Source organism: Pipistrellus hanaki (assembly GCF_964339955.1).
Source record: "Pipistrellus hanaki genome assembly, chromosome: 9".
In the NCBI taxonomy this organism is placed as follows: domain Eukaryota; kingdom Metazoa; phylum Chordata; class Mammalia; order Chiroptera; family Vespertilionidae; genus Pipistrellus; species Pipistrellus hanaki.
This window is the reverse complement of record NC_140511.1, coordinates 63637876-63658688: the sequence shown is the minus strand read 5'-3', so window position 1 is coordinate 63658688 and position 20813 is coordinate 63637876. Positions and strand designations below refer to the sequence as shown.

The 20813-nt window shown below is 38.3% G+C and overlaps 1 protein-coding gene across 4 annotated transcripts in view; it reads right to left on the bottom strand.

Annotated features, from left to right (window-relative positions):
• Positions 1 to 1850: 1850 nt before the first annotated feature.
• PATL1 (PAT1 homolog 1, processing body mRNA decay factor) overlaps positions 1851 to 20813 on the bottom strand; it is a 34495-nt gene continuing 15532 nt past the window's right edge. For all 4 annotated transcript variants that reach the window (XM_084894834.1, XM_084894833.1, XM_084894836.1 and 1 more), the window contains 13 exons: positions 19825 to 19914; positions 19414 to 19634; positions 17771 to 17860; positions 15490 to 15670; positions 14661 to 14784; positions 14103 to 14200; positions 13496 to 13555; positions 12389 to 12537; positions 10560 to 10719; positions 6089 to 6244; positions 4066 to 4157; positions 3828 to 3977; positions 1851 to 3501 (listed from right to left, as the gene is read on the bottom strand). In XM_084894834.1, the coding sequence (XP_084750960.1) occupies positions 3480 to 3501; positions 3828 to 3977; positions 4066 to 4157; positions 6089 to 6244; positions 10560 to 10719; positions 12389 to 12537; positions 13496 to 13555; positions 14103 to 14200; positions 14661 to 14784; positions 15490 to 15670; positions 17771 to 17860; positions 19414 to 19634; positions 19825 to 19914 (1593 nt within the window). In that variant the 3' untranslated portion in view covers positions 1851 to 3479. The remainder of the gene's footprint in view (positions 3502 to 3827; positions 3978 to 4065; positions 4158 to 6088; positions 6245 to 10559; positions 10720 to 12388; positions 12538 to 13495; positions 13556 to 14102; positions 14201 to 14660; positions 14785 to 15489; positions 15671 to 17770; positions 17861 to 19413; positions 19635 to 19824; positions 19915 to 20813) is intronic.

Sequence of the window (20813 nt, the reverse complement as noted above, 5' to 3'; positions counted from 1 at the left end):
GTACACATCCTACTATCACTGAATTCCTCTTTTGTCCTCTTTTTAGCTCTTATCACTCTAAGTACTGCCCTTAGGACATAAATTGCACCAGAGTAGGACCTTCTTTTGTCTTTGTCATCACTGTACCTGGAGTAACACTGGATACAAGGGCTTTCCTTAAATTATCAAATTGGTCCTGACCTAGGGTTGTTTCAATAAAACAGTAACATGTATTTTGAAATGGGCTTTGCACTCACAGGCTAATTTATTATATTAAGGTCTGTCCTCTGAATAATCCTAAACTGTTTCTTCATAGCATAACTATTTAATGAACAGGCATTTGTTTGATGCCTGCTAGGTGTTGTCTCTGTGATGGGTCTTGGTTACAGCTGTGAATAAGACAGTTCCTGTGTTTGTAAGAGCTCATGTAGTAATGCAATGAATGAATGAACCACTAACCTATAACTGAATATATCTAATATACAATGCATTTTAGAATACTGGAATAGAGACGGAAGGGTGAAAGCAAAGATTCTTATTTTTTCTTCTTTTCAAAAATGCGTAAACCAAAAGGACCAGATGCCTCATAAGGGCCTTCCTCTAACCCTGATCCTGACACACTGCAATTGGACTTGATCATTATAACCTGAATTGCTCCTTTTTGGATGTTTCTTGGAGGCAATTGCTTAATTAGTCCACTGAAAATGAAGGCATTAAAGTCCAATCAGAAGTAGAGGCTGGCTGAAACCGGTTTGGCTTAGTGGATAGAGCGTCAGCCTGCGGACTGAAAGGTCCTGGGTTCGATTCCGGTCAAGGGCATGTACCTTGGTTGTGGGCACATCCCCAGTAAGGGGTGTGCAAGAGGCAGCTGATTGATGATTCGCTCTCATTGATGTTTCTAACTCTTTATCCCTCTCTCTTCCTCTCTGTAAAAAATCAATAAAATATATTTAAAAAAAAAAAAAAAAAGAAGAAGTAGTAGAGGCTGGTGACCGTGACACAAGTGTGTGCCATCTTATATCCAATTCCTTAGATTTACCTTGGCCTTAATCTAGTGTCTCCTCTTGGAGTTGTACCAGATTTTATTACCAGTTTTCAGCTGAATCCATTGGGGAATGGGATGATTCTGCTTTTGTTTGTTAAGAATTGCTTGACCCTGAAAGTCTTGTGAGAAGACATGGTGAGAAAAAGACTCAACTGCACACACTACGATGGCAGAGAAAGGGGTAGAGCAGAACCTTTTATCTGAAGTAACATAAATTTACTCTAACAAATTGACAAATTTCCCCCATCTCCTTTGAGAAGATGAATTGTGAGGGGAGCTTAAGGCCAAACTGGATTAAATGAGTCTCTTAAAGTCACATGTGCCTAGAGATAGATGGCATGAAAAAGATGAACTAGCCAAAACCGGTTTGGCTCAATGGATAGAGCGTCGGCTTGGGGACTGAAGGGTCCCGGGTTCGATTCCGGTCAATGGCATGTACCTTGGTTGCGGGTATATCCCCAGTAGGGGGTGTGCAAAAGGCAGCTGATCGATGACTCTCTCATCGATGTTTCTAACTATCTTTCTCCCTTCCTCTCTGTACAAAATCAATAAAATATATTATAAAAAAGAAAAAGATGAACTACAGTATATCTACAATTCATAATTCCATTTTGTAGTTAAAATGGAGAGAGGATGGAAAGCACTCTAGGTGTTTAAAGGAAATTTACCATTTTAACATTACAACAACAATAAAAAGGTAAAAACATTAGGTAATATCCTTATCAATTTCCAACACCAAGACTTGCCAGTCTACCTAAATATGCTAGAAACAAATGTAAAACCATGCTAAGAAGTAACAAGAAAGAAGAAATGATGCTGGCACACATTTTTTTCAAGTATACAATTTGTATTTATTTACAATACCCTATAAAAATGTAAATTTAGAAACTTTAATCTTTATTAGTTAGAACCAAACAAAAAAGCACAGAAAAGAAGAAATACTAATCAAGTATTCACTTGATTGGTTGTGAAGTGGAAAGGCAGGAAAGGTGCCCAGTGGAAATAAGTCAGTTGATAATGGCAGGGAAGCTAGTGATGTCACTGAGAACAGTTGGTGGAGCCTGGGGCTACAGAATGAGAAGAAATGGAGATGGAGACAAGGACAACTGGTTATAATGGAGGATTTTACTGTTGTACAATACATGTATGTGCAAAATGTTTATTCTCTTTAAACATCACAACTTGTCTTCCCCACTACATTCGAAAGGTGAGAACAACCAAAAGTATATTAGGACAGTCATGTAAAATGGATTCAGATTTTTCTTGAGGGCTATAATCACCATGGATCAAAACCCCTTATCCTGGTTGACTGCAAATGGGAGAGAGACAAGTGAAAAGGGTCACAAGAAGGCTGTCCTTGCTAGGATTCATGTCTAGTCCCTGGGATGGGACCTGGGTGAGATGAAGTAGCAAGGACAGCAGTTCTGCCCATGGCCTAGTGGCATAGAGAATGAAGAACAAAGCAAGCCCAACTTAGCTTCCATGGTTACATTTGGAAATTTCTATCCAGGACACCAAATAAAAATGGGGAAGAGAGAGGTAAAAGCATGGCTTACTGAAGTAGTCTCAGGAAGACAAAAGCTACACTGTGGAAGCAGGCTCTAAGTCAGAATCACCTTGGGCAATCTTCCACACACTTGGGAGGACAGGCTCAAGTACACTGTAGCTGTAGCAGGATAAAGGCTTAACCGTATGCTGTTTCCATTCAGGTGAACAGAAACAAAGGAAACTCAAGTGAGGAGAAAAAAAGGACTTCTCAGTCTAGAGCTGGGTGTCAGCCAATTGAGTTCTGATTTTATTAATATGCTGGCAAACTCTGTATTTATGTTAAAACAAGGGGAATTCACCAAATTAATTATAAGAAGGACTAGAAACAGATTAAGAATATATCAGCTAGTTTGTATTTAGAGGATGGATGTCAACTGAGTATTTCTCCCTCTAAAGCTCATTCTTTAAGGATCCTCTGGAGACCACAGAAACATATGTAGAGGGGTGTGTGTACACACACACACGTATATTAATTTCTACTTAGTTGGTTCTCCTATAGTCATATTAATATGGGGCAATGAAAAAGACTTCAGTAAGATGCGGGGAGGGGTCCTTTGGCAGGCTATAATCTATTCTGAAATGGAGTAGTGGTGGGATAAAAGGAGAGATTATATTTGTGTCTCTAGAGCAAAGAAAATGCAAAATCGAGAAGAATTGAGTAAAAGTAGGACATGCAGAATTGTAACAGAGAAGGTAAGAAGAAACCAGCAGAAGTATCACCCAACCGAACGTCACAGAGCAGTGGGGAAACATCTGGCATTTAGAGACAACCCTTGTGAACAGGATTCGGCCACACAAAATGCTCTGAGGAATGAGCTACCTCCCCTCCCTCATTGCAAACACTCCATTGGTGATGGCAGCAGTGCAGGTGACAGCCAAAGAGGTACAGGACACATGTGCAGATCTTTTATCGTATCCCCTGAACTAGCCTACAGGTATAAAGAAAGAAAGGAAACTTGTTTGTATAAATGAGTTAGAACAGAAGGCAATGTTTTTCATAAAATTACATTTTTGTAAAAATTATCTTAACGAAACACCTGAGATGTCTCTTGTCTCTACCCTTAGCATTGAGTCAACTATGAGGGTGCTACTGCACCCAGTACAGTGTTTGATATCTAGCAGATACTCATATATTTGATAGAAGTCTGTAATCTCTTCCACCAAATTCAGATTTATGCCTGCTCTGCCCCCTCCCCGCATAACTTCTAAAGTGCCAACGTTAGTGAAATATGGAATTCTCCTGTTGCTAACTTACTGCAGTTTTGTCTCCAGCAAATTCAGTTTCTGTCGGTCAACATAGCGAGAAAAGAGGGATACTAGGTTTGTGGGGATAGAGACTGGCTTGGCCAGGGCTGCCTGGGGAATCCTCAGAAGTTCTCTGGTTGCCATGAACATCACTTGCATCCTGAAAGGGAAAATCAATAACAATGTAAGAAAAAGAATGAAAAGATTACCTAAAAGAACTTAAAAGAAGAAATACAGCACAGACTAACCACTGGTTGTTTTCCGTTGATTCTGCAGCAGGGTCTGAACTCTGTAGGTCTTCCCCACGGCTCAGGACGAGGAGGAGCAGTGACAGGCCAAACTACAAGAGGAGAGAGGGATTCAAGTTCAATACTGCATCCTCTCCACCACCACGCAGGGGAAATGGCACTACTAGCAAATCAAAATGACCCTACCGCTGTGCTCTTCAGTGAGACTGAGCAAAGATCAGACAACCATGAGCGAAGTCACTGTGCCTTTCTCCTTGCACAGCAGCAAAAAGCATAATCAATGGAAACAAAAGTCCCAGTGTCCTACAGTTCTCACTGCTCCCCAACCCCACCCTGTGATAAAAAGATAACTTTTCCTTGTCATGGATAAATGAATTAAAAAGGAAAGTTAAATGAAGACAAACTTTGATACAAAAAATTAAAGTTCATGGAAAAAATAAAAAAACATTAAAAAGAGCAAGATATTTTGAATTAAGAAAAACAGGTGGGAAAACCTGTGGGAAAAGTACAAAGAAACGTAACTGGAATGATCAGGGTACAAAGAAAAAAAAAAGGACACACCTATCTGGAAATAAAAAAACAGACAGGATGCTAATAAGAGTCTAAAAAAAATTTAAAAGGGAAGTTTCTATTCACCATAACTAGGATTATCATGATTTCTGCAACATGTTTTAGAAATTAAAATATATAAAGATTTGTTTTATTTATGGGGTAGTGGTAAAAGCAGGAAACATGCAGTCTAAAGGAGCATAGAATGAAAATTCAATAGGAACTAGAAGTATTGGGTTAATGTCTGAGTCATAGTTATGATGGATCATAAAGAGAAGATGGGGATATTTTGAGATTCCATCCCACCTGAGTTCCCTTCATAGAAGACAACCATGCCTTTCCCAAAAAGTTCCCTTCATGTCTGGAAAACAACACTGGGCTATATAATCTCATCTAATCTCACAATTTTCTATGCCTTTATCAAAATTAGTACCAGGAAATCAAATAATATGGAGGGTACATAACTGATCACCCCAGAACCCCATATGAAGTCCCTGAGGCACTGCAAATGCTCCCTCTCCAGAGTCATGCTTTGGCAGTTTTGGGGGGCAAGGAAAGAGCCTACTTTTTCACTTCACTCTAACAGATGGCCCTTAATGCCTATATGTACTGCGCATTACAACGAACTGTTCATGGCTATTCTTGCATCTCAGTAATAAGAAAACCCTGAAGTGGACATAAACACTGAAGTAGACATCACCACAGTCCAGGAACCCATGGCTCAGCAAAATGAAATAATCTATTCAGAGTCACAAATCTAGACAGTGGCAGGCAAGGAATGAAAAGTTGCTCTGTTTAAAAGCTCATGCTCCTTCTTCGGTTTGTGCTTGCCCCATGAGTCTCTGGAAACTTAACTTAATGGAAATTAAATATGAAATGGGATGTTCTTCTACATAAAGTCATGTAACAAAGACTGCTATTTACCCACCACAATGTACTTTTCTCCTCCTAAGAGAACTCTAATTTTATTTGAGATGACAATGGTGTGAACTAAAAGATGTTTCCACCCTTTCTGCAGTTAGGTGTGGCGTGTGACTAAGAGTGGCCATTGAGATTTTAAATAATGGTTGGTGAAAACTCCTGGAAAAGGTCCATAAGAAAGACAGACAGCTATCCGTATGTTTTAGCCACATGTTTTAGCCATCCGTACCCACCTCTCTTCCTGATGCAAAGTGGAGATCTGAATTCTACAATCATCATGGACCCAGTGGAGTCATGAGAAGGCAAACCGAATGAGCTTGCGTCCCTGACCACGAGTGGAGTCACTATATCATATTTACTGACATGAGATATATAAAATCCTGTTTTGTTGAAACCACTGTTAATTCTAGCCTCTATTACTAGGAACTTTAACGTAACTCTGGACAAAGGAAACATTTTTAACAAGTTGCCATACCCACAGCAGCCATTAGTGTTATCTGTAACTCAAATTTAGAAGCCTTGTAAAGTTCAGGGGCGAAAAAGGCAAGACCACCTTGTTCTGGAGAACAGTAGTGAGGTGAGGATTAGAGGGTGCTGGTGCAGCTGCACTCTGAGGTAGGTTCATTAGCTGTTGCAGAAGGCTGGTGACAGTCACTGACGGAAGATGATAGAGGAGGTGGGAGAAGGGACTCAATAAGCATGGCAGCACCTACAGAGAAAAAACAAAACATTAGATCCTGGCAACTGTAACTTCAGTCACCCTTAGTATGTGAGCCTGGATAGAAGGGTGCTAGGCTGTATACTCAACTGCCCGAGGTGAGATTTAACAAAAAAGGGCTGACAAGTCTAGCAGATACTACTAGAATCCTAACAAAGTATTCTAAGGTTTCTATGGAGAACTTTTCAACTCAATTTGCATATGAAATATCATGACTTGTGTGAAGCCAGGGAATAAAATCAATTCTCAAACACAAAAGATTCATGATAAAACATCAGTATTTTAATTTATCCCACAAATATTTAAATGCCTACAATGTACCAGGAATTTAGGATAAACAAAAGTTAAAAGGATAGACAGACCCTCAGGGATCAAAAATACAAAGAAGATGAGTATTTAGGCAATTTCAATATATTGTGAGACACTCTAAGAATGCTACAGAATTACTGAGATGTATTTTCAGAGTTAATTCTATTTTGGTATATCTTTATAAAAGCTCAATGAGGAAATGGAAAAATGATTTAGTAATTTTATAGATTATTAGAGAAGCTAAGTGACTAAGCTCAGTGTTCAGAGTTATAGAGCTAGTAGCTAAAAACAGAACCCATGAATTCTAGCCTGTTAGCCATTCATTCCTTTTGGCCATTAAACTGGACTGAAAAGTTAAAATACAGAGCTACCAACATAACTAGGTTACAACACATGAAAGGAAATCAAAAGTGCTTCCAGCACTCAATGTCCCTGCTATAAAAAAATGATGGCTGGTTTTACTTTATAAAGTAGCCAAGGGTGGAGAGTAGGCTACTTTTTGTGATCCACTACTCTAAATAAAGCTTAAAAATCAAAGCATTTAAAAATATACACAAAAGTATAAAAGCAGTATAATGAAGTCCATGTTCCTACCCATTACAAAACTTCAACAATTAAACCAATATTTTGCCAAATTTTATTCAATCTGTTCCTCCTTTATCATATCATTTCATCTATAAATACTGCAGTGTGTATCTCTAATAAAAACCTCTCATCGTACCTCGCAAAATTTAATTCCTCAATATCAGCTAATATCTACTCCAAATTAAAATTTAAAAAAATGTCTTTTAGCAGTGGATTTATTCTAATCATAGTTCATATAAGACCTACTCATTGACTGCACTTGGTTGGTTGGTAAGGCTTTTAAAATCTGTTAACAACAGGTCCTCCGTCACCGTCCATCTCCTCTTCCCATATAATTTATTTGTTGAAGAAACTTTCTCATTTGTCTCATAGTTTGGATCTGGTTATTTACACCTGTGTGAGGTTTATTGGAGGGCTGGTAGAACTATGTGCTTTCTACAGCATCATGTCAAAATGTATATGACATCTGGTAGTTTCCCTCTTAGTGTTGTGAACAGTGACCAGTGGGTTCAGGTGTTGTTAGATTGCTCCAACCCGTGTAAAGTCCTCTACCCACCCTTAACCTAATGCTTTTAGTATCAGTAATGATTGCTGTTCAGATTGACTGCTTTTCCATTTGGGGGTTGTAAAACAATTTTCTAATTTTATCATATTTTTGCATTTAGTAACTGAAATACTATATAAAACCCTAATGTGCAAATCAATCGAATGACGAACAACAGGTCGCTATGACGTGCACTGACCACTAGGGCACAGACACTCAACACAGTAGCTGCCACTGGTTGTGGGCAGCTCCTGGGTTGAGCATCTGCCCCAGAAAGGGAGGTGACTGGCAATGGTGATCGGGGGGTGGGGCCGGCTGGTGAGTGGTGCCAGGCCACCAGCAAAGGCAGTTGCCAGCAGGGGCACCCTGGATCGCCCCGCCTGCAGATAGCCCCACTGATGGCCCTGATCGCTGGCCAGGCCTAGGGACCCTACCCTATATACTGGGAACAGTCTCTTAGATTTAAAAATTAAAACCTGGCAAGGCTACTCTAACACTTAAAAAACAGGATGATGCAGTGATGATATGCATGGACTCTGGCTTGCACACTTTGTCATTAGCTCTGATTCTGACACTTATAACTTACGTGTGACAAAGCCAATTATTTAACTTCTCTCAACTTCAGTGTTTCTACCTAGAAGATAGGGAAAATGGTACTACTGCTTCAGAAGGATCATGTTATGTACTACTTTTTATAATCAGGGCAAAAAAATGTAAAAATGTAGCTGCCCATACAACAGCAAGATGTCTTTTACAGTACCTGTATGAAAAGTATGATCACTGGTGCATGCAGAGTCCCTGGTTGCAAGAGGATGTCAAACTGCCGGTTTAGGCCTGATATTCCCTGAGGGGTCCTGGATTGAGAGGTTGCAGACAGGGCTGAGGGACCCGCCTCCTCCCCCCACCCCACCCATGTATGTATTTTGTGCACCGGGCCTCTAGTTCTTCTATAAAGAACTTTCAATTATAAACTCTCTGGTCACCATATTTGATTATAATGGAAAGGCAGAATGAAGCTTGATTCTTTTCCTTTACTTATCAGTTTTCAGAATATTAAGTTGATGGCCTAGCAATCTCTGAAGATGATTGACATATTTCTTGGTATCATTATAAACTCATTAAATATTTCTACCTCAATCCACTTCTGTAATTTTTCTTTAAGATAAAAATAATCTCACTTTTACCAGTGAGAGCTCCTTCAAGTTGGTTTGTGCTTTCCCAACTTGTTTCCATTGATGAGTTCCTCTGAGATTATGATGAATGAATGCCTTCCTCCTTGCCTACAATTTATATGCTGTAAAATAGCGGTTACTTTTTTTTTTTTTTAAAGTATATTTTTTATTGATTTTTCACAGAGAGGAAGGGAGAGAGATAGAAAGCTAGAAACATCGATGAGAGAGATTCATCGATCAGCTGCCTCTTGCACACTCCCTACTGGGAATGTGGCCGCAACCACGGTACATGCCCTTGACTGGAATTGAACCTGAGACCTTTCAGTCCGCAGGCCAACGCTCTACCACTGAGCCAAACCGGTCCCGGCAATAGCGGTTACTTTTATTCTTGTCTTCTATTTTCTAGGATAAACCTCAAATCCTTAACTTCCAACCCATTTTCCAATGATAAGACCTAAACTTCATATTCATTTCTTCTGCAGACGCTAAAATTTCAAGAAGGTATTTTTTCCCAACTCATTTCAAAAGGAATAATTTTCAACTTTCATGTTACATCACTGATAAGGTATCTTGAGATCATGTTTCTGGGGACTATTACCAGATGGTTGTTACTTAACTTGTAGTCTATTCTAACAGGTTCACTATCATTAATTCTATTTTTCTGAAGCTCACAATTAATGATACTAGCCCTTTGTGCTACCCTATTAATTTTTTGTTTTGAATTTCTAAGACTATTCTAAATTCTGCTAGTCTTTCAAGTTTTATGACAGGAATAAGCAGATAATAATTCTCACCAAGAGTTAACTTGTAAACTTGGTAATCATGTTTCAATATCCAACCTAGTATAGATTGTGATAAAAGTTACTTAAAAGTACTGGCCTGATTCCTGTGGGCAGGATGCCATTCAACTCAGGCTACAGGTAAATGTTGAGCTGGTGACAACAGCCCAATGAGTGCTATTTTATATCTTGCAAAGTAACCAAGACCATAAGTTTGCAAACTTTAGTGAGCATCATATTCAGCTGGGATTTTGTTATAGATACAGAGTCCCTGATCTTTCCTCTGTAAATTCTGATTCAGCATATTTGGGGTAGGGCTAAACTATTTGCTTCCCAAGTAGTTCAGATACAGACCACAGCTTTACAACTATCCTATATAATAAAAGGGTAATATGCAAATAAATCAAATGGCGAACAACCGGTTGCTATGATGCGCACTGACTATGGGGAGAGGAGGGAGAAGGGGGGCGGCGCAGACTCTCAACACAGGAGCTTCCCCCTGGTGGTCAGTGAACTCTCATAGGGAGAGAGCTGCTCAGCCACTGGCAAGTGCAGCGGCCCGCCTCCGCAGCAGCAACACTAAGGGAGCAGGCCTAAGCTGTCAGTCGGACATCCCCTGAGGGCTCCTGGACTGTAAAAGGCCACCCTCCTGAGTGCACAAATGTCATGCACCTGGACTCTAGTGTTAAATAAGAAGGAATTACTGTTTTCTTCATATTTAGAAACCTGGTCCGTGGGATGAAACATGGAATTAAAAATACAGGTCTGGAGTAAATTTTTATTTTAAATAATCAAGTCACACTGCCAAAGATTAGAAAAGCAACACAAAAAGAAAGGGGAGGAAAAGAAATTTGGATTCTAGAAATCATACTACGAAGACCCAAAGAAGACATCCCTCCCTCCCACATGAGGATCACCTCATCTTGTGCATCCTTCTTGATAAGGAATGGGAGGTTCCTGGCTGTTGTCATGAGAATGTCAGCTGCTTGCTCTGTGGAGAGGAAAGGGAGAATGCGGGCAACCATTCTCTTCCCTTTTCGGATACACATGATCTGTACAAAGTGGTCATCACTTGGCCTGCAGGGGAAGAAAAAATGCTAACTTAGGTCAGCAAGAACAATATAAAATCTCCCTTCCCTCTTGCATGTTACTAAATAAATATACTGCATTCATTTTCACTCTACAATTATCTGTACTACCAAATAGTGAGAATTAACTTCTCCAATTCTCAATCAAATAATAAAAAGTAATTTTTCAAGTTTCTCAAATGTAGAACATTATTTCAAAAACTGTATGTTAAAAAAAATTGGTCAAACCATATGCATTAATTTCCTTTATTAACTTTTAACTAACTATAAAATAACATGGTTAATACAGCAAAATCTGAAAATTATATAAGCAAAAAGAAAATTAAAATTCCATAATCTGAGAGGTAGTGTTAACATTTTGAATAAATTTTTCGCTGGGTATAACACTTTTATCTTTCACCAAAAAATGGGTTCAGCCCTGGCTGGTTTGGCACAGTGGATAGAGCATAGGCCTATGGACTAAAGGGTCCTGGGTTCGATTCTGGTCAAGAATGCCTGGGTTGCGGGCTTGGTGCCCAGTAGGGGGTATGCAGGAAGCAACTGATCAATGATTCCCTATCATCACTGAGGTTTCTCTCTCTCTCTCTCCTTTTCCCTGACTCTAGAAATCAATAAAAATATATTAAAAAAAAAAATGGGTCCAACCTTAGTTGGCCAGCCCTAGTTGGTTTGGCTCAGTGGACAGAGTTGGTCCGAAGACTGAAAGGTCCCTGTCAAAGGCACATATCTTGATAGCAGGTTCTTGGTCTGGGTGTGTGTGGGAGGCAACCAATTGATGTGACTCTCTCACATTGATGCTTCTCTCTTTCTCTCTCTCTAAAAACCAATGGAAAAATATCCTCAGATGAAGATTAACAGAAAAATAATCAACTTTTTGTGAACACTTTTCCACATCAATAAATATACTTCAACTACATACGTTTTAATGGCTGCATAACATTCCAATCCATGGATAAACCTATATTTATCCAACCAGTTCCCTGTCAGCCCAACTCCAGAAAAGAAGGTGCTTATTCTTATGTTCTGTTTGGTGTATGTCCTGGCTTAGATAGTCCTCTTGCATTCATCAAATAAATATTTGGGATTTATAGAACATTTACCATTAGAAAGATTCTGTTCCAGATACTGGGTGGGAGAGAGATAATAGAGATACAGAAAAAAAAAAAAAAAAAAAAAAAAGGATATATTAAGGAGCTTAGTCTTCATTGAAAGACTGACAAGTTTCCATAGTGTATGAGTAATCTATGAAAATCCCAAGGAAGTTTAAATGTTTATACTTTTCAGCTTAGTAGGAAATAAAAACATAAAGATTACAAGGTTGAGCATGCTAGTAAGCATTAACCAAGTACAATCCATAAGCTCAAAAATAGAAACTGAATAATATTCCTCACTTTCTCGCCAGCACTCAGCACCGTCCCTAGTAGATACCAAGTAAGTATTTGTTGAATAAATCAATTCAGGATAAAGAGACTTTTTTTTCCTGGCTGGGAAGGATTACAAAATGTTTTATATGAAGTGGCATCTGAATTAGGCCAAAAGAACAGACTTGTAGCTTACTGAAATGGTAAGAGAGAAAAGGTAGAAATGTATAAAATTCAGTTTAGCAGAGTAGGGAGTCCTGCTAATCTCATGTCTTCCTCAAAGTACACAATTCTTACCTCTCTTGTCCAGGTAATTTTCCCCTTAAGTTGTCATACATGCTGCAAATTTTGTGCTTTCTTTCATCCATCAGTGCAGGTCGATCTTCTTCTAGACTTAGGAGGTAACGCCTTTCATAATCCTCCACATCCAGGAGCAAACTGTAGGTCTAAGTCAGGATCAGAATATTAGATAAATCACCTCACAGTTTAGGACTACCAGATAAAAGACCTAGGAATGAAAGCTCACTGTAATAAAATTCAGAGAACAAAAGTGCTCTTTTAAATCCAGAAAAACACAAGGAAATGGCTTCTAAATTTCTTCAAATACCTTTCTTCCTGTCTCCTTGACCTCTAATCCAGAAAGTAATGATAGTGAAAAGATTACACACTTCAGCTCTGTAATATATACAACCTGTATCACTGCTCCAAGTGAAACCTTACATTGATTAAAAAAAAAAAAAAAGTTAATTTTTATACTGGGTGCTGGGCACGGCTCTAAGCACTTTGCATGTAAGTACTCATTCTCCGAATACTCACTATAGCCCAATGAGAAAGAGACTATCATCATCTCCATTTTTATAGATGAAGAAACTGAGGTCAGCACAGAAAGGTTAAATAACTTGCCTCAAATCACAGACTCAATTAAAAGTGAAAAAGGCATGATTTGCAGCCTGGTTCCAGAGTCTGTGCTCTTAACCACTATGTTCTATTGCCTTGCAACTTAGTATTTACACTTCACAAAACAACTACCAGTGCTACCTTATTTTTCTTAGCACCCCGCACCCAGGGAGTGCCCAATAAATATATGTGAACTGATTCAATTATTTCATAGGTGGAACAACATAATTTTTATTTCAATTGTTCTAGAAAGGTGACCTGCACCTAGCACTCAACTCTAACCTGAACAAGTTTGGACAAAACCCAGTACCTGTGAACATGAGAGCCTTCCTTGAGGCCTCAGGTGAGAACACCACATTTCTTTCTGGTGTGCTTGGCACATAATAGGCACTTAACAAGATTGTATTCATTAATTAAAATTACAGAGCACTGATTGCTTTTCTACTTATAGTACATACATTTGACAATTCCTTATTTGACACCATAGCAACAAATTCTAAAACTTACTTTCTCAATTATGAAAAGGGTTTTTCGTCTCTTGTCCCGAACCTGTTTTTCTCTTGTTTCCTAAAAAAAGATAAGACTATTTAATATGGACTGTTTACTGCTATTAAAAATAAGTTTCTAAGTTTGCATATGTAAGTTCCATTTTGAAAATACTTTGAGAAGACAATCTTGACTTCTTGAAAGTTAATATTCTAAAAACACTGATGTGGACAAAGGTCATAAGGTTGACTGAACAAATCCACACACAAACCATGAAACGGAACTCATAGATAGGCAAAGGTAATTGTAGAATGCAGAAGATGAAGATATTATAGAAAAATCTTAAAACACATAGAAAATGATCATTTAAATACTGGAGAAAAATAGCTGATGCTATTTGCAGCCAGTTAGTCAGTGAAAAGATTCCTGCCACCCCAGGTCCTGCCTGGCTGCCTTAGAGATGAAGGTGTTAGAATCTCAGCACATTTGAAGAAAACCAGAATGCCATGATAGGCCAGATCAGAAGCTCCAGATTAGGTTAGACTATAATGATTCCATTCCACAATGACCCCAAAAGAAGTAGTGATGACCCAGAATTTCTTAAACACACAATTCTGCTGACACTTACATCATCCTCACTCCGAGATGTCACAACAGCATCAATCATTTTCCGGGGATTATTCACACTAGAGACGGTAAGCTTTCCCAAAGAGCCCTCAAATTGCACTGCAAGGACAAAACATTTCCAACAAAAACTCAGCAGTGCAGGCAGACAGCTGAAATCTTTATATTCTCTGTTCTTTATCATAGTTTAATAATTTACTATAAAAATTCAAGTATTATTTAAAGCAAGCTCTTATCAAAATTTACCCTTTTCAATTTTTTTTTGTTGCAATAATAATCAAATAGAGATCTGAAATGTTCCTCTCTTATCTATATTAGCAGTATTATGAATTTAAAAAGGCATTAAAAAGTTATGGAATCTCAAGTAGAAAAGGACCTGAAAGGTCCATACCAAACCATTTACTCCACACTTGAACAAAGGTTGACCTCGGTATTTACTAAGGACAACGTTACTTTAATAGTTTTAAACATCTCTATCCAGTCACCTATGCAGTTACTTATATTTTATGTTATCAGCAGCCTACCAAATTTCTCTTATTACATTAAGGAGATGAGGGCTTACCTGGCTTATAGGCATGCTCCAGTTTGGCCACCTGAGGGGTAATGAGTTTGGTGCGCTCCTTTTTAGGACCATCACCTTGTATTTCTTCAGCAGCTGACAGTTTCTCCAGTTTTTCAAAGTAATTCTGCCCATGACAAGAATTTCAGTTGCAACACAAGCACATATATGGCAGCTCTTTACCATTAAAAAATTATACTGGTAACTGTAACAACTTGCCTTCTGTAAATGTATTGGTCTCTAATTTTTATTAAACTGCTATAAATTAGCTTTATCAAAAAATATCCCGCCTTCAAAAAAGCTAATCATCAATGGAAATATCTTTAAAGTTAGATTGGCAATATTCTTTTTTCTTAAAGATTTTTAAATTGACTTTTTAGAGGGAGAGACAAAAACATCAATGTAAGAGCAATACATTATTGACTACCTCCTGCATGCCCCCTACCAGAGATTTGAGCCTGCAAACTGGGCTGATGGGGAACTGAACCTGCAACCTGCATGGGATGACACCTAACAACTGAGTGACACAGGCCGAGAGAGACTGCCAATATTCTTAATTGAAAGAACCAGATTACTGATGCCAAAGGGATTTGAAAACATTGGTCTGAGACCCTCTATTTGTGAAAAATAGAAGGCTTATATGCAAACCTTTTAGTGAATAGTGAGAGGCTTACCAGCTTAAAAAGAGGACAGAATTTAGTCATTCTTATCCACTTGAAGACTACTTCAAAAGAAAATTCTATCAATGTTCAATTCTACCAATATTTAAATGAGTGCTTTCACCAGAGGAGGAACTAAATTATGACCCTCAAAACTAGCAGAAAGTATTTACCTGGTAATAAAAATCATCCAAGTAGGGATCAGTGCTTTGCAGTTGCATCATCTGGATTTTGGAGACCCAGTCCTTTTCTCGCTGCAACATGAGATTGGCATATGGATCCTTCCGGAGATGATCTTGGTGACTGTTCCGGTGACTTCCTCTATCTCCTGCACCATTGAGATTCCGATGCTGACTGAAAAACATATACAACATTCACTTAAAGCGGCATTTATTATGCATTATAATAATACAGGAATAAACAAGGCCAATTAAAAAAAAGATATCCCTTTGCTTTTGCTAAAAGAGAAGTGAAAAAGAGCTGACTCTTTACAAAATTTGAGAGGCAAGAGCTATGCAATACACAGTTAAGGAAATAAAACTAAGATCTGACTTCCTTACCAAATGCTAAGTACTTTCATCTATAGACTTTTGTATAAGCCCTACAATAACCCTATGAGGTAGGTTTACTTTTCCACTTAAGACAATAAACTAAGGCCAATTTGTCCAAAGCTACACAACTGGTCAGAGTAAGAGATTTGAACACAGGCCAATTTGATTACTAGTCTATATACTTTTTTATATTTGTTGAAAATCATGAAATAATTCAAATGTAGAGAAATACTCAGAAAATACTATAATAAATATCCATTTACCTTCCACCTAGACATAATGAAAAAAAAAATCTATTTTGCCAAATTAGCTTCAGATTTTTAAAAAGTAATATTAAGCATTACATTTACGGCTGAAGGCTGTCTTGTACTTCTCTGGTTGGATCCTAGCCCAGTTTCTAGAGGAACGACTAGTATGTACCCTTCCTGAATTGTTTTTATACTTTTTTTTCCTTTTTTAAATTTATTTTTTATTGTTGACAGTATTATAGATGTCCCTCATTTCCCTTCCTTCTTTGCCTCCCTCCACACAGCCTCTTTCCCACTGTACTATTGTCTATGTCCATGGGCTATGCATATATGCACATAAGTTCTTTGGTTACTTGTGTGTCCATCTTTAAATGTTATACATTACTATTCAGGGTGCCTTTCAATTTTATATAAATGGTTCTCACTCAATACTGCTTTTCATACTTATCCATGTTGATAATATACACAAGTATGTACTAAAAATAGATCTACTAAGAGGAGGTGTATTCACATTTTCAACCTTATTATTTATTGCCAAATTCTCTCTTAAGAGGCTGTACACTCCAACCCTGCCAATAACAACAGTCAGTGACACTTCAAATTTTAACCATGTGGAGATGTAAAATGGTTATTTAATTTTAATCTGCATTTTTCTGATTAAAAGTGAGCTTTTTGAGACTTCATTTTTATGAGCCATGTAGGTTCTACTGGGAATTGCATGTTAGTGTGGTCTTTTGTTATTCAGAACAGTTATCATGAGATCTACCCTCTTATCAAATTCTAAAGTGTACAGTCCCACAGAGTTAATTATAGGCACATTCCTTTGAATGTCAGAATGGACTACACATAGCAAACATTAAACTGAAGGTTAAAGAAATCTAAGTTTTGTTAAATTTTTAATTTTATGATTATAACATAAGCTCCACTAAGGCAGGGTTTTATAGGCCTTGTTCAATCCCCACAGTGCCTGGCATATGGCAGGGTCACATGTATCAATATGTATTTGTTGCATGAGGATTAAAGAATTATAGCTAAGATTAAAGAGTGACTGTTGGCATTACGTCTGACCCAAATATAAAGCTAACTACTATAATTCAAGATTATCTCAGAGCTGAGATGGTAGACAAAAGGTAGGTAAGAATATGGTAAGAACTTGGTAAGAATATAAAATTTTGGCTTAAAAGAAAAAAAAATCAGATCTAAACTGTATTTCTGATTAAGAGAATTATAGTAACTTGGAAATTAGCTGACAAAAATCTTATTATTTGAATCTAGTGTATCACAAACAAAATGATATCTTATATGTTCTGACTTTACCAGTAAAATAAATTCAATACTATTTAAATTTACTTAAAAAGTAAACTAAATTAGTAACTCCTTGCCGAGCCAGCATGGCTTAGTGGTTGAGCGCTGACCTATGAACGAGGAGATCATGGTGTGATTCCCAGTCAGAAAACATGCCTGGGTTGCAGCTTGATCCTCACTAGGGGGCGTGCAGGAAACAGCTGACCAATGATTCTTTTTCATCATTGATGTTTCTATCCCTCAACCCCTCAAGAAAAATATATTAAAAAAAATAAACTAGTAGCACCATGTACACTGTCAAAATGAACAGCTGAATTAAAAAATTGCAAAGGAGGAGGGTGAACACTTACTTTCTATTCTGTTGCTGTCTCTGATGCAAAAGTCGACGGTGCTGTGGATGAAGATGAGTGGTGTCTGCTCTAAACATTGGGGCCTGAGATCTAAGAAAAAACAGAAAAGGTTTTTATTTATGTTGTCCTGATGATTTGAAGTTTTCAAGAATGTTGTTAGTATAAGATAACTTTATACAGGTTCATCCAAGGGAATGTTAAAGTCTATTCTAAGGAGACTTTTTAGAAGGAAAAGTTAGCCATATGTTCTTATGTCTTCTACAATGGCCAACTCTCAATTCCTGAGCAGGTGATCATAAATTTGAGTGAATTAACAAAAAAGAAGTGTAATTCTTTTTCTCTTTGCTTCTGTCAAACAGAAGTCTAAATCAGCGGTTGCCAACTGGTGGTCTGCAGACCACTGGTGGTCTGTGAGGTCCAAAAGGTTGGCGACCACTGCTCTAGGTTTAACATTCTTAGTTACAATCACTTGGGATGACACTAAAAATACAAGGTGGAACAAAAGTGGCTTTACAGTTGTTTATATGGAAAGTAAAACAATAATTAATAAATAATACTATAAGAATAAACTCTGGCCGAGACCGGTTTGGCTCAATGGATAGAGCGTCGGTTTGGGGACTGAAGGGTCCCGGGTTCGATTCCGGTCAAGGGCATGTACCTTGGTTGCGGGCATATCCCCAGTAGGGGGTGTGCAAGAGGCAGCTGATCGATGACTCTCTCTCATCGATGTTTCTAACTCTCTATCTCTCTCCCTTCCTCTCTGTAAAAAATCAAAAAAAAAAAAAAAAAAAAAAAAAGAATAAACTCTGTTTCATATACTCACAACTGTAAAACTGCCTTTGTCCCACCTTGTATTATGTATATATGGCACCTCTTGGTTCTGTTTCTCGAAAGAACCCTTAATGATATATATACGGTTGGGCAAAAGTAGGTTTACAGTTGTTCATATGGAATACAATATTCTAAATAATAAAAGGCTAACATGCAAATTGACCAAACAGAAGAACAACAGGTCACTATGATGCACACTGAACACCAGGGGGCAAACACTCAATGCAAGAGCTGCCCACTGGTGGTCAGTGCGCTCCCACAGGGGGAGCGCCACTCAGCCAGAAGCCAGACTCACGGCTGGTGAATGCAGCTGTGGTGGTGGGAGCCTCTCCCACCTCTGCGCAGCACTAAGGATGTCTGACTGACAGCTCCTGAGGGCTCCTGGACTGTAAGAGGGTGCAGGCCGGGCTGGAGGGAGACCCCCTCCCCCCAAGTGCATGAATTTCATGCACGGGCTTCTAGTGATAATAATAATAAGCTGTGTTTTGCATATTCACAACTATAAGCCTATTTTTTGCCCCACCCTGTATAAGTATGTGTGTGTTTGTAAAATGAATATAGAGTTGAGACATAAACTTTAGAAGAAATAAAAGAGGTGATTAATTAGGAATGTGCAAATGTACACAGGAAATTTGTGACTTGAGGAAAATGTAATTTATAAGAAAGCCTGCAGACTGTCAAACATTTCTCTTCTGGCAACTTGGGGATCTAGTAACATCTCAAAATTTATCACTTTCATATTAAAATACTAAACATCAATAGGAAACTCAGCCAACAATGAATAAACAGACAGTAGCATTTGCTGTGTATACCGTAAGTTTTGCACGAGAGGTCCTGGGCCAGGGGGGTGCTGCTGTGGAGGAGGTGGTGTAGCAGGAGGTGGAGCACTAAAGAAGGCACGGAAGCCTGGTGCTGGGGGAAGCATCTGCCCAACTCGCCCTTGCAGCAGCTTGGGATTCATGGCAGCAAGTGGACTACCAACAAACCCAGGGACCCGTGCAAACTGGCTGGGAGACATCCGTCCAGGCTGTAGCTACAGAGGAACAAAATCTTAGATTTAGTTAATCAGCAAGTCCCCTTGCTTTTATCCACAGAAAAGTTAACATTGTTAAGTTTATTTGAAATGGCAGTAGTGATTGATCAAAGAGAAAAAGAAAGGTATCATTTAGTGAACTTCAGGAAAGTAAGAGAGCTCTTTATGGGTTGAGCTCCTGAAGGCTTACCTGTGCTCCTCCAAGAAGCTGTGCTCTCTGGAGGGGGCTGAGAACCGGAGGAACACTAGGAGGGAAAGGGTGACCCAGTAGGGAAGAGTTCTAGGAAAAAAAAAAAAAAAGATAAAACTTATATAGTATGAAATAGGTAAATCAATATAATAAGGAAACTCAATAGAAATGCAGAATAAACTTGGATATAAAAACTCTTTTTTTATTTATTTTTATTTTAATTTTTTTTATTATTTTTTTGGATATAAAAACTCTTAAACTGTATACATATAAGCATAACCAATGGACAAAGATAATAGGGGGGGAAGGGCATGTGCTAGGGGGTGGGAGCAATCGGGGAGAGGTCAATAGGGAGAAAGGAGACATACGTAATACTTACTTGCAATTATAAAGAATTTAAAAACAAACAGAACAACAACAAAATGCAAAACATAGGGGGGAAAAGCACTCTTAAACTGTACAGTTAAGCTGTCCACTAATGTAAAAGAGAATAATTATGTAATTACAAAGTACTATCATAATGTAACATGAAAAAGAAAGCAAAACGAGGGACAGAGATAGAAGGAAAACAAATGATCACGCTGAGTTTAGGTTTGTTTGTTTTTTTTTTAAACTTTTTTGTTGCTTTCTTTTCTTCTTTTCTTTTCTTTTTTTTTTTTTAAATACATTTTATTGATTTTTTTTTTTTTTACAGAGAGGAAGAGAGAGGGATAGAGTTAGAAACATCGATGAGAGAGTCATCGATCAGCTAGCTGCCTCTTGCACACCCCCCACTGGGGATGCGCCCACAACCAAGGTACATGCCCCTGACCGGAATCGAACCCGGGACCTTTCAGTCCGCAGGCCGACGCTCTATCCACTGAGCCAAATCAATTTCGGCTGAGTTTAGGTTTTTAAAGATAAGAACTGATGTAAGAAACATCTGAGAATAATGAACATGTCTTCTGATCTGGGGACCAGAAGACCCAGAAATTCAAGTATGGAGATAG